General features: G+C 40.4%; 2 protein-coding genes across 6 annotated transcripts in view; one reads left to right on the plus strand and one right to left on the minus strand.

The window, feature by feature from the left end:
* The first annotated feature begins 452 nt into the window (after positions 1-452).
* GMNN (geminin DNA replication inhibitor) lies at positions 453-5,983 on the plus strand. Its single transcript, XM_061364689.1, has 7 exons — positions 453-497; positions 585-645; positions 2,437-2,535; positions 2,905-3,034; positions 3,675-3,757; positions 3,836-3,946; positions 5,489-5,983. The coding sequence occupies exons 2-7, from the start codon at positions 592-594 to the stop codon at positions 5,690-5,692; spliced, it is 681 nt and encodes a 226-aa protein (XP_061220673.1). The 5' UTR covers positions 453-497; positions 585-591; the 3' UTR covers positions 5,693-5,983.
* A 5,910-nt stretch (positions 5,984-11,893) lies between these two features.
* The window catches only part of RIPOR2 (RHO family interacting cell polarization regulator 2), a 64,862-nt gene continuing 62,781 nt past the window's right edge, over positions 11,894-13,974 (minus strand). For all 5 annotated transcript variants that reach the window (XM_061364695.1, XM_061364691.1, XM_061364693.1 and 2 more), the window contains one exon: positions 11,894-13,485. In XM_061364695.1, coding sequence (XP_061220679.1) covers positions 13,385-13,485 — 101 coding nt within the window. In that variant the 3' untranslated portion in view covers positions 11,894-13,384. The remainder of the gene's footprint in view (positions 13,486-13,974) is intronic.

Genomic DNA, 13,974 nt, shown 5'->3' on the forward strand with positions numbered 1-13,974 from the left:
GTTGTGTGCGTTCTGAGGTGCAACTGTGCGTGAACGGCTGGTGGTGGTGAGCCGGGCCGAGGCTGGGGGGTTCGTTGGGTGTATGCGGTGAGTTGAGGAGATGGAGGCCGCTCTCCGTCTCGCTGGAGCTTTTGGGAGCGAGGTGGGCGCAGGTTTTCATGGCGGCGTTTGGGTCTTGGCGGGCTCCTGTCTCGCTTCCCCATTGGCCGCGGCGGCCGGCTGGGAGGGGCGCTGCGGGCTTGGTTGGCGGGACTGAGGGTGAGGGGCGTCCCTCCGCCATCTTGGACGTGGGGCTGTGGAGCTCTGCCACTCCTCATCCCGGTAGGAAGGGACAGCGTGACTGTGGTTCGTGGTGATGTCTGTGGTGGGCTGCTGTGGTAAAGACGGTGTCAGCGGCGCGGGGCGTGTCCTCCGGCTTTGCGTTTCCAGTGCCTGTTTCGGGAGGGGACCCCGAGAGCCGCGTGGCTCATGACTGAATGTTTAATGCTGCCATAAAAGTTGATGAGCGGATGCTGTAGTGTCCTGTAGCTAGTGTCCCCCAGCTTCCGTTGCAGCTGAGCGTTAATAATTTTTTTGTTTTCCAGTGATCCTATGGATTCCAAAATGAAACAGAAACAGAACGCAGACAAAACAGGACCTTTGCAGGTATAGGCTTTAAAGTCTTGAAGCTAGAATATGGGGCAGATAGGGGATGGAAAATTACAAGGTTATCAAGAGTATCTCAAACATGGGATTTTCTTTGTTCTGCGGTTTGTGCTCAGTTCTGAAGGAAATGTTCCTTCTGACAGGAGTTTCATGTCCACTGAAGGAATAGGAAGGGGTCTTGCAATGTGCTTCCACCTGACTTATGACCTGTTGGCTTGGGTATCCTCATGGCAGGCAATGTGGCTTGGGAACACTGTCTTGCTTGGGCATACGAGGTTAAGGCTGCTTTTTTTCTTACTGCTCAACAAGTCCTTTTTGCTTCAGCACTGAGTGTGCTGTCTTTCCACGTGACTTTGGTTTTTAGGTACTGGCTACCTGCCCTAATTTGGTTACTGTATGAGTTTGGCTGCTAAGGAGGTGTAGAGTGGGTTCTGCAGTCTGCCCTTAAATAGGGTTGAAGAGTTAAATCGGTCTTGGCTTGAGCATGCTGTAACTGAAGTATTCATGCAGGCAGTTATGTTTTTGAAGTCACCTTCAGGATTCATAGTTGCTGTGGAATTGGTGGAAATGCTTAAATAATACAGTTTGTTTTTTTTTTAAGAGGTGGCTTATAAGAAGTTACTAAAATTTATACCTATTCTACTCTTCTTACAGTGTTCCTTTGTTAAACCTTTTAATGTAGGCCCTAATTGGAATAGTGCAAATACAAATAGAGGCTAGTAGTCTTCTGTAATGAGGAGTAGAGTTATTGTAATGAAAACCTCTGGTATTCATGAAAATTGCCGATTGTAAAGTCTGACTTATACACATGGTAATCTTGTTTTGTAGTGACTCTAGGGTATAAGTTTCTCAGTGTGGCTCTTTGTGCTTTCAGCGTGTTAACTTAGGTATTGGTTAATAATTTCTTGGCAGAGTATGCTTAACTTTAACCTTCAATAGCCGCAAGCAGTGTCTGATACGGTGTGCCTCCTATTCCCACAGCAGTTACTGTTTGGCCTTTAGTTTAACAGTAGGGTGATTGGTGGCAGAAACTACCGTGGGAAATGCAAGCTCTTGTCATCTCAAGTACAGCGTGAATCGGGAACTTTCTCACGCTGGTATGGCATTGTACTCTGGCTATTCTTGCTTGGTTGTCTGCCATTGTTTGCTATCTCATGGTGGCTGTGTAACCAACCCAATCAGAAAGCTTTAATGCAGGAAAGAGGTATTTATGCATGACAGAAAAGATGATAAACATACTGTTTATACAAAACAATAGTGTATCTGGATCGAAGCAAGGAAGCTTTAGATCCCCTTTAATGGGTAATCAAAGCAACCCATATATAAATGAGCACCACTTGAGGGTGTGTTCACAGGTAATCAAAGCAGGTACTGCCTGGGACTTAGCCACATAAACTTGCAGTTGCAGTCACTTTTGTCTGTGTCCCCTGAAGTCGTAAGATTGCTGTCGTCAAATACAACTTTGAGAGCTTCAGCTAAAGCTTGTGTGTCCCTGCATTGTAACTTGCCATGAAATCTGGGTGGAATATTTCTGCTGGAAGACCTTTTCAGGTTCCTTCATGAAGGGTTTCCCAGAGACAAGGACTGAGCATAGCTTCATGTGATTAAGATCCATCTCTGCTACAGATAACTAGCTTTCCTTTACACAAGCCTTAACATAGGCTAGGGTGTCATCTTTTTGTTTTGATCAGACAAACCATATGTAACCTTAATAGAAACATGACAAATTCAGAAGCTTCGTTCCATGGAGAGGTAAGTGGCAAATGTCTGAAGCTTTATTCTTCTTTCTAGAAGTACCTCACAGACACCTCAAGCAGTGCTGCCCCAAGACGGACTCTTAAAATGATCCAGCCTTCAGCAACAGGTTGCCTGGTTGGCAGACGTAATGAGGTATGAATTAAAAGATAGATGTGTAATTATTTCTACTTTTAGTGAAATGCTTTTGAGCTCTTAACTGTATATTGAAAAACCTAATCTGCTAATAAGTACGACACAACTTAAGCTTACTATTGTTTTAATAATTAACAATATTAACAACTAGCAATTTCTAAGTGTGTCAGAAAAATGTTTGCTATTTTTCTTTTGTTAAACCTATGGGTATCAAGGAAGATGTCTGTAAATTAGAACTATAATATGAAAAAAGCAGGGCTTACGAGGACTTTTCAGTCATAGTGAGCAGATTTATGAGTCTTTAAAAAAAAAAAAAAAAGAAAAGCTGAAACATTGCTCTGAAGTTAAACATGCCTGTGTTCTATGTAGAAGAAGTCTTCAGTCAAAAGGAAATGCAAGTTAACCTCAAAGGCTTGTAAAGCTGGGGTGTCTGTGGTAAAGGAGCAAGAAAGTGAAAATATTAATGATGCTGTTGAAGCCATAGATCTCATGATAAAAGGTATGTGGTAATTCCTGAAATCTTCTCTTGCACATTTTACACTTCTATTGGAATAGAACTTGAAATGCTGTTCCTTTTGTCAGTTGGATGTGGGCTTTGTGGTGTTTTTTTTAGTGATGCCTAGCAGGAATTAATGATACTTATTCTCTATACAGTGGTAAATACAGTGTAGATAGCCAATGCTTAAGAACAAGTTTGGCTGCCAGTAGCTGAGAAGTGATGTGTGCAACAGTGTTAAGAAGTCCCGTAGCTCGTTATTTGGCTTGGCTATGAGCTTTCAAGTGACGAAGTTGAGGTGAAAGCCTGTTCTGGCAGTGTGTGCAGTTTCTCAGAACCATAAAGCCCAATATGGACAGTAACTTGATAATAAGACTTGTGTCTTCTAGAAAGATATGAAGTACATGTTAAAAGACTGACATTTGCAAATACGGACATCTGTATAGCCATTAATGTATTGTAAGCTCTTTTCTGTAAGCTTATGTTTCTAGTTGTAAACTTGCAACTAATTTCTGGGAAAGCAATACATGGAATGAGCTCTTACTATCACAGTTTATGGAGTACTTGTGTACAAATTAGATATCTTAAAGTGATCCCAAGAATTCAGTCTTAGCACAGGCTCACTGTAGTTTTCTTCCTTCAGAAAGTCCTTCACCTCAGTATTGGAAGGAACTGGCTGAAGAAAGGAGAAAGGCTCTGTATGAAGTACTTCAAGAAAATGAAAAGGTAGCTAATGAAAGATAACCAACTCCCTTACTAGTGGCTAGTGTCTTTCTGTTTTAATATTTTGTTATTTCAACTCAGCTGCACAAAGAAATTGAGCAGAAAGATGGTGAAATTGCTCGCCTGAAAGAAGAAAATGAAGAGCTGATGGCCCTTGCTGAACACGTGCATTTTATGACCAGCATGATTGAGGTACTTACAGGACTTTTCAGTTGTAGAATGAAAATGAAAAACCAGCAAAGATACTTTTAGTGAATCATGGCTTCTTTTTTTGTGTGCTTCCAGAACACTCCTTTTAAGTTACCCGTTTCCTGCAGGATTGCTCTAATCCAGAGGCATAGAGTCTCTTTTAGGAGATGATTTATTTTTTTTCCACTTTGGAACCCACAGGGGTAACAAGAAACTACCAAGAGGGACGTTTCCTGAAGGGAAGATTGAACCTATTGTCATAGCACAGGCTTTGCATGTTACAGCTGGTGATGAGGGAAAGAAGGGTTCTTTTTCACTTTGAGATGACTTAAATTCAAATGCTTGATAGACTCTGTGAGGCTGCTGGCTAAACCAAGTGTTTGTACTGGTTGTGCCCTTTGGGGAATTAAACTTGGAACCAGGACACATGAAGAGGACCAGCAAAAGGGAGAAGGAAGCACCTCTGCTTTTTTAAAGTCAAGGTTTCACCGAGGAATTGCCAGTTTTTGTGGAAAGGTCTAATGCATGAAGTCTGTAGTGTTCATGAACTTGTAAATTTCAGAATAGCTTCCTCTAAGAAGTCCTTGGGGGTATGTGATTGTGTCACTGATTCCATGACTCTAACAGGAGTAGATTGTAATAGCCTCTGAAGCTGTCATAAATATATAGCTATGGAACCTTGATACTACAATTACCAGCTAGGTGTTTTTTGTAGGGATTGAGCTCTCAATTGGAGTATGTAGCTGGATGCCTGGCAAATACTTTGGTTCTGATTAGACTGAAGAGGTGGAAATAAAATGAAAAATTATTGCAAGCAACTTGAAGTAAACAAGTTAGTTTTTAGTTCAGTTATTTAGCTCAGTCTTGAGAGACTCCACTAATTTGCTACACTTGAATTACTTTTCTTGGTATTCAGGGAGTGCTGCTTGTTATGATTAACCCACATGCAGAAGTTAAATGACTTAAGGAATTAAAGAACTAATATACTTGGAAACTTCTCTACAGGTCCTCAGTGGTTCACACTAACTTCTGAGGCTTTAATGAGCCTTAAGTGATACATCAAACAACCAGAAGTCTTAAGAGCAGCCTCTTCAAGTCCTATTTTTCTTCCATAGATCACCTTAAATAAGGAACTCTTAATTTGATTAGTGAGTGCTAGAAACTGCTGGGTCTTGTAATTCATCTAGACTTAATGTAGCTTCATTATCTCTGCTTAAAAATTGAGCCTCATCTGCTATATAGTAACTTTTCTAAAATTAAACCTATATAGTACTATAATATTATTTAACTTGGAAAGCTGTTTCCTGTATTTTAGGTTGCCTAACGTAAAACCTAAGGAAGACCTAACAGTCAGCAAAGCAGCAGATGCGGTCTGTGAGTTAGAGGTAGCAATTCGAGTTAAACTAGAGTGTCCTAAGTTTTTTGTGACTGAGGAATGTTTTAATTACACAACAATCTCCAAATGATAATTAACTTGCTTAATTTAATATGCACATTCTTATTTCACTCACTGTTAAGTAGAAAGCATCTGTTTTTTTTTCCTAGGGGCTATCTGGGCAAGCACCTGACAGTCTTGAGGCACTGGAGAGTCTGGCTCTACAGCAGTCCAAACAAGAAAATGAAGAGCTTAACTGTGCAGATGATACAGACAGTGCTTCTGAGGAAGGACCATCACAAGTATCATGTGGTGTGCGGGGCAGTATATCAGATCTTGCTTCAAAGGAAACAAATAATTTGCAACAGGAATGACAACCTTTAAATAGGCTTATATATGTGGCTTTTAATTGCAGACTTCCTCTTGAAAGGATATACTAAAACTTCTCAGGTATAGGTAACTCTTGTGGAAGCATTACAGATGTTGGTTTTAACTGGTATTATGTGCAGTGAGGGTGCCTGGATACTGCATCCAAAACTTCCCACAGGCTGTGCTTAGTTGCTTGTATAAAATGCAAATACTGTGTATTTGAAATTGTTGTGTAAATATCAGTTGGTCTGACATGATACATGAAAGTTGATAAATAAATCCTTGCATTATTAAAACTGCCTCTTATTTGAATGGAAAATTGCTTCTTCTAGACTTAAGTTAGCTGTGACTGCTGTAAATGGAATCTTTCAAATTTTTTAGTGAATACCTGGGCAGCTTTTAACTCTTGACTTCCAGAATTCTGGAGAACAGAATGGTTTTGGTAGATAAAGCAAAATAAAACCTGTGTGCTGTTGGTGAGGCTTCAGAAAGTCAAGAATGGGTAAAAGAATCTAGATTTATGCTTTTGGGGTTTTTAAATGATTGCCTCTTATCTTTTAAGAGAGGCTTTTCCAAGATCTGTAGATGAGAGCTTAAGTAGAAAGTGTGTTTTAGAAATGCATTTATTGGCTTGTGAAGAAAAGGTGGTGTGTTCTTGCTCCTAGTAGCAGCTGTACTGAAAAATTGCATGCAGACAAAGCAACTGCCTGCACTTGAGAACTATTCTGAATGGAGACTCAGTATCTGTTTTCAAAGTACTGTTCTCTTATTTACCAAGAGATAAAGCACCTTTTTACCAAGATAGTAATGTTCTGAAGGGTTTACAGGAACTTAAAGCATATTTTGGAACTTTGAACATCTTATCTGGCATTCATATGAAGTGAAAAATGCTTGCAGTTGAAAGCAAGTTAAGTACAGTTTTCCAGAGTGACCTCAGCAGTTCTGTAACAAGGTCTTAAAGGGCTTTAAAAGGTGGCTGCCATTGCACTATCTAGTGAAGATCTTAAAGTTGAGTGGCTTTTGGGAGGCAGAGGTACTTGGAGAGATTCTTGCTTATGAGTCCATCAGGCTTTGTGAAAATGGGTGATTCAGGGTATGCGTGAAAAAAAATCTGTGGCATTACTAGATTCCTTCCATGTCTTAAACTCCCTGCCTCTGTCAGTAAGTTAATAGATTTTTCACTAATTATTTCAGCTGTGATGTTTTGGGAATTGTAGGAAGTGATACTCCTGTCTTCCATTTCATCTTGCATCTGGTAGCCATAACATGAGGCATTGTGCTCCTGGGAACTTTGTTAACAAAGGATTACATCATACAGTTTTGTGCTCTAGAGCATACTTAGATGTAATCCTTTCCATTACAGTGCAGAAATAGTGACAAAGGAGTGTCCTGTAATTTGTACTGATGCTGTGTTTAAGAGAAAACAGCTGTATGCTGGATGACTGCTTTGTAGAGTAACCTTTGTTTTCTGTTCAAAAGAAATAGATAATGCTGTCAAGTGACAAACATCTCCTATCTCTGTTTCTTAAGCAGTCTTAATGTCAGCAGTTCTTCAACAACAGTAAATAAGGAAATGCATGAAACCTTAGTTATAACTATGCAGTGCAATTCAGTTTGAGGTATTCACAGTTAACAGACATTTTTCAGAGGTGGCTTTATTTTTAAACATTGGGAATATTTTACATTTGCAGAGACTGCAGGAGGGAGGAAAGCAGTATTGTATAATAGCTGACCAGTGCAGCTGAGACAGCAAGAGCAACAGAGCAACTTGTCTTCCACCATTTCACCACCTGCTCTGTGAGCTGCTGTAATGTGGGTGCTGCTGTTAGAACCAGGATTTGCATGCATTATCTGCATCTGGCTTTTTCTTATTTCCATCAAGAAGGGCAAGAAAAATGCTTATTAGACTTAAATCTTGTGCTTCTTCTTTTTTTATTTAAATAATAGACTTCCCTAAGTAGCTGCATGCCTACTTTTCTTGAAATGGATTGTGTGCAAAATGAATCATGCAAGTTTTCCTTGTAGCCTGATGGGTATATTGCAGCATTTGGACCACCTGAATTGAAGAATTTTTTACATCAGAAAAACGTGCCATGTAGTAATGCATAAACCTGCACCTAAAGTCTTCAAACCAAGGTTATTATGGTTTTATTAATTTGAACTCATTAGACAGAATAGTTTGCTGTATCAACTCCTGAAAAAAAGATGGTGCAGGACAGGACTTGGTGTAAAAGCTCAAGTGGGGCATAGAAATAAAACCGATGTACATGCTCAGTCTCCATCAGTCATGTTTTGGACCTTTGATTGAACAATACCCCTAGGCCTATTATGTCAGAAGTATAGTGTTGTCAGAAGGTTTAAAATGATGCATTAATCACTGCTTAAGCATGTTCAAAAAGGAACAAGTTTCATTTATTCTGAAATTGCCAAGCGTTTTTGGAACATGCATGCAGTAGAATGATGTTACATAGCCTAGGAACTTTGTATGCAGATGTGAAAGGCTTGTCAAATGTGTAGTAATTGTACAGAAATCTATGTAATTAGTTCTTTTACAACCATCTGACCTTTTATCTTTGTTTAATTATGTAGGGAAATTCATTTACCACTGAAACATAGCTATATAACATCTGAAAATCAGCATCACTGAAGACAAAGACATTTCATATCTAGCTAAATTACAGAGACCATTCTGTTGAGCAGAATAAAATTAACCATTTCTATAACCTAACTGCATAATGTGGTTCTTTCTGAGAAGTCATAAATGCTTTTGTGCACCAGCTTGACCAGCATGCTGACTCCTTTTTAGTGGAGGGACTATGGCCACAATCTTGGTTTTTCCCTGAAGTATTCTATGGCAGCTGAGAAGTAGGATGCTCCTGCTGCATTCCAGCACTTCTCCCATAAAGTGTGTCCCAACAGGGCAATTTTAGACATGTAAGACTGAAGTGTGAAGAGATGGGCCATTTGCAGGTATCAGCTGTTTGAAGAGGGAGCTGCTGTTCAGGGACAAGCAAACTGAGGTGGATGTTTGCGAGAGGAAAAGCTTTTAATTGGTTTAGCAAAAAAAATAACAATTTTGGTGTAAACATCCATTGTACTTAAGACAACGCATGGAGAAGTGAATTGGACTGTAATAACTACTCGACTGAACAACTGAAACTGGTGGTTGGCATTGTGTTGCTTACGTGAGGGCCCACAGTATTGCCATGTGTTGCATAAGTAGTGACTTTGGTCATCAATTTTTTGCAAGGAAGCAGGATGCATATTCATATATTCTTCCTTGAGGGGTGTCTGAGACGGTTTTATTTTCAGAACTGGTTTTGAGATTCTGAGCAGGTGGCTTGCAAATCTGCCAAGGCTGTGTGTTTCCCATGCTCTGTTGTTCCCAAGACTGAATTGCATTGTTACGATTTTCTGCAGCAGAAAATGTTCACTGTGTATTGTTAACTCCTCTTTCCAGTCTTGTGACAACACATCAGCAAGTGCTAATGGTGTTCTGAGAAACTTTAGTTTGGTGCTGCTCTGGAAATCTGACACCTGAAATGGAATGTGATTGGCTGTGTTCAAGGTTAAACCCTGGGGTATATGACCATACCTCTGTCATACCCTCAGGGATACTGCAGCCATTTGGAGAGGGTGCTATGCATCCTATTATTGGGATAATTCTATTGCAATAGCAGGAGTCTGTACTTAAGATATGTAGTCTGGCAATTGTATTGACTCCTGATTTTGAATGTTTAACTTGGATATAACAGACTGCAGTATAGGGTAAAGCTATAGTGGATGCTTTATCTGAAGGTATACTGGGGACGGGAGTCTTAATAGTAGCATGAAGCTCTGGGCAGCCCAACTTACATTGTGGCTGTAGCTAGAGTAATATAGAGGTACTATGGGTTTATATCTACCAGGCAGAATACAGAGACAATAACAGCATGGCAGGGGTGGTGAAAACCACCATAGCTATGAAAAGCATGAAGTGAAAATATGCCACCCACAACAGCACCAGTCAAACCCCTTTTCCCAGTGTGCTTTTCCTGATTAGCTCCCTGTCTCCTTAGTCTGCACTACCGAGTTACTTCAGTACAGCAACTTCTTCCTAAAGTATTTTTCTGGGGCAGCCCAGACCTTTACATTTGTTCTAGTCAACCTGCTGCAGCCCTGAGAAAGAGGATTTGTCATAGAGTCATAGAATGGTTTGGGTTGGAAGGGACCTTAAAGATCATCCAGTTCCAACTCCCCTCCACTAGACCAGGTTGCCCCAAGTCCCCTCCAGCCTGGCCTTGAACGGTGCCAGGGAAGGAGTTTTAAGCAACCTGATCTAATGGAAGGTGTAACTTACAATTACTGCCTGTTGGTTCATTCTTTGCTCATTAGTAAGCGTCCTTCTTGCTATGTTCACCTCTACAGATCTGTGTTTTCCTGTCCTACAAAGGAGAGGTTTTGCATTAGTGTGGTAGTAAGGGGCAGCACTGTCAGCTCTGCAAGCATAAAAGCATGTAATTTATGAGACAAATATAGTGCTTGTTCCTTTTTATTTGCCTTCTGGTTTTGGAGCTTCCAGAGTTTGTTCACTTTTTCAAGGGTTTGTTACCCTGGGGTCATGGGGATGTTGTTTGGTTTTGGTCTTAAATTGAGAATGTGATTTTATATGTTGTCACGAATCATGTTAAAGCATGAGTCTTTGTTAGCTTTCTAACACAGGGTTAACACTCAAAGTGAAATTTAGCCTCTCTATGTCTGTGTCCCAGGTTCAAGCTTGTCAGTCTCAGCACAACAGGAACTGAATTTGGTCTAACCACTCCCACTTAAATTCCTGTGAATTTCCTCACTGACTTTATTGACAGGAGGATTTGGACCTTCCTGGTTCATAGGAGCTGTGTACGTGGTTTTTAATGGTTATGGTGTAGCAGATCAGCTTTAGGTTAATGGACTTCTCTAAAGGTGGATTTAAACTACAGTGAGATAAAAGTAGCTATACGTTCCACTTGGCATGGTACCTGTACGTATGATCAGCCTTGTGTTCTCTGCACCTTTGGCTCTGCTCTATAGGCAGCTCTGCATTCCCTAGGTCTGTGCCATGGGGCTGAATGTCTGCAAAGAGGAAAAGGGGTGTCATCTGTCTGAGAAGAGTCTGTCTTCACAGAAGGAAGAAGTAGCCAGTGAAAGTCTGGTAACAGCCCTGGAGCCTCTTCAGCATATTTTCCACTAGTCCTTGTGACGCCTTTCTTGATTATGTTGAAGGATACACAAAGCTGGTTTGCTCCAAACTTAAACTAGGACTAGCTAGAAGTGTAGGGTGCTAGTGCTTGCTTGAAAGTGAACTCTGCTCCTTCTGAAGTGACAGTTCAGGAGGTAGCACCTATAACCAGCGGCATTGTGGCTTTTGTGTTAACAAAATCATGTTCTGTGCTGTGATAGCAGACTACAAGCAAACCTTTGACTGACAGTATATATTACAAGTAGGAGATTTTGGCAGAAATAGGAATATAAGAACATTCTCATCTTCTTTTTAAATACTGTATACCTCCTGCTGATGTTCTGGGGTGAAAGCAAGGGCCTGCACACATGCATGAAGCAACCAGAGAAGGAACGAACACTGAGAGGGCACAGTCCTCCCCTTGTCTTCCAAAATAGCATTTGGGTTTAAAACTGGCTTTTTGAAGGAAGTGCTTTGGTTCACCTCACAGAGGTACAGATAACAGCAGCTGTTTTCACTATACTTTCATCTCTTCTCTACTTTTTCTACTTTTGTGGCTTGTGTGTTTGTTTCAATTACTAAAACAATTTGCCACATGCTCCCTTCTTGTCCAGCAAAAAGAAGGAAATGCAGGTGGTGTGCATATTAGAACACAAGGTAGTGCTGTGCCTTTTCACCCCTGCAGAAGTTGCAGTCCTCTGCCCTCAGGCAGCAGTCCTTGTTACATGTAGTTCACTTGTTATGATGTTTCTGTAAGACTTGAATGTTCTTCTAAGCCTTAAAGTTGATCTGGTGTGGAACACAAATCTTTTCTATGCTGTAAGAAATCATCAGGTGACTTCATATAATTTAGCTAAACTGAGATTGTCATAAAGTTTTGACCTAATGGTTGTCCCCAAATCCAGCTGCAAGTAGTGAACGTAAGAGCTACCTGGGACCTGACTCGCAGGATGAGCCTCACAGGAGAGGGGCTGCTGATAGAAAGAGGGACTATACATATGGACTGATGTGCTTAGTAATTAAAAAATAATCTTTATTATAACTTAAATGTGATAGGAAATATGGTGAGTACAAATGCCACAAAACTAAAAGAAAAAAATAGTAAAAAAAAAAAAAGGAAGCAGAAGTCAGTACAAAAGGACACCTTGGAAGAATTCAGCTGATGGGAGAGGTGTGGTATAAAAACCATAACATGGCTATTTCACCTGCTGCAAAAAGAGTCGATCTTCCTCAGTAAACAAGCATTTTGAACTGTACAAAATGTACTTTTTTAATTAAAGGAAGAATATGTATTTATAAATATACAGATATGTACACTGTTGTAACATTCACAGTAAAAAAAAAACCCAAACAAAAGGGCCCTGGCCTGCCAAGTGTTTGGCGCACAAGGCTTCCTTTTGATGTGAACTGTTTGCAATCTTTTCTATGTAGCCTATGCAAATTTGGATACTTCAACTGACATCTAAATAGCATTTCATGCATAATGAACACAGTACAGGAACACTCTTCTGTTAAATTCTATTCACCTCCTCTGTTAACTTAAGGCTCACAATCAACAGTTCAAAGTACTCGCTGTTTTTCATCCTTGCAGTGGGGAGGGGGGAAACGCATTCACTTCACCCTCTGTTTATTACTGCCTTCTAGGTCCACTTGTTCTAGTTCTTTGTATTGAAATGACTATAAAAAGCTATGATCCACTAATTAGAGTGTATGAAATCCAAGCCTGCTTGCAACTTACAGGAGCAAACGGCTTTGGGGACTCGTTCAATTAGCTGTATTCACTCCTTCCTGGAATAAATAAATGCACTTTACCTTTTCATTTAGTTTTCAGAAACCTACGTGATTGATCCCCCTCACAAATCTCTGCATTAATAACAGCTTGTTGCTGGAGGGCAAGAGAAAGGAAATAAAAGACCAGTGAAGGCATTTAGAATGAGTCACCAAAGTGACACCTCCCAGGGTGTTTCATGCTGTTTCTGGAGGCAAAACTTGAAGAAACTTGCTCTGTCTTTCATTAATGAAAAGGCCAAGTGGTATTCCTTGCTGCTGGAGTGTTGGTGGGAACGCCAAGAGAAGGCTTCTTTGCTGTCCTGTTTAGGTGGCCTCCGACTTGTCCTTCTTAGATACAGTATCGCACATCTCAAGCTTTCACAACAACTTCAAGGAAGTAAATGCAATACTCAGTAAAACAGATGAAGATGCCAAATTCTAAAAACTCACAGAAGTGTGTTGAGGCTGAATAGCTGCGATTACATCATACGTTATTGATCGGTCAGGGTAGCTCCTCAGCATCCAGCTGTTCCATCATGAGCTGCAAAGAGGAGCCAGTAGGAACACTTAAGCTGGATTTTAAATGTTGCCTTTCCTTAAGAAGTCTGTAAATTGCTACATTTGAGGGCTTTCTCCTAGAATTCTTCAAAGTCTTCCTTCTGCTCCCCACACTGAAGCGCAGCCTCATCCTACTTCAATGCATGTCACGTGCAGGCAGGTGCTTTTCCACCTAAAAAGCTGTGGCAGTTTCAGTTCCACGGCGGCTTCCAACTCTAACAAATTCCCGGGGAAATTTGTCCAGCTGTTCATATGCCAGTCTTCCATCTTCACCTGGATGCAAAATGTTAACGCATAACAATGTATTATGTCATTGCCCTACAACATTTAAAATACTGGATTCTCTGCTGTTAGGAAGTACTGTTCAGCCACTAACTTCTTCCCCTTAAAATTCCTCTTGCTGAAGGCAACTTCAGAAATTAAATGGAAAAGTTAAGCGTGCTCTGAATATTAGATTATTTTACTTTCTCATGTAATTTCCTGGGTTTATCTACAGCAAAGCAGACGCAGATGTGACTTGTATGATTAGATGACACTATCTGTACCCTTGGCTTACCAAATGACCTGTGGTACTTGTCAAGTTCTCAGTTGCAGCTGTGATATACTTGAGGGAGATGATATTTATCTATTTCTACTTTGAACAGTATAAAGCTTACCCAATTCTCACTTCCTAACACTTTAAATAAGTGAGTCTAGCCACTTCTTCACTTACACCACTGAAACCCAAGAAGCAGTCTATTTGCTAGATTTAACTATTTGTGT

Source organism: Neopsephotus bourkii, unplaced genomic scaffold (assembly GCF_033783945.1).
Source record: "Neopsephotus bourkii isolate Nb327-2 ecotype Australia unplaced genomic scaffold, CSIRO-AGI_Nbou_v1 NB_1248, whole genome shotgun sequence".
NCBI classification, from domain to species: domain Eukaryota; kingdom Metazoa; phylum Chordata; class Aves; order Psittaciformes; family Psittacidae; genus Neopsephotus; species Neopsephotus bourkii.

Bases quoted from the DNA above. Each gene is read 5' to 3' on its own strand.
- GMNN (XM_061364689.1), top strand. From the start codon at position 592: ATGGATTCCAAAATGAAACAGAAACAGAACGCAGACAAAACAGGACCT. The intron at 3,035-3,674 runs GTATGTGGTAAT...TTCTTCCTTCAG, and splicing joins CATAGATCTCATGATAAAAG to AAAGTCCTTCACCTCAGTAT. The intron at 3,758-3,835 runs GTAGCTAATGAA...ATTTCAACTCAG, and splicing joins TACTTCAAGAAAATGAAAAG to CTGCACAAAGAAATTGAGCA.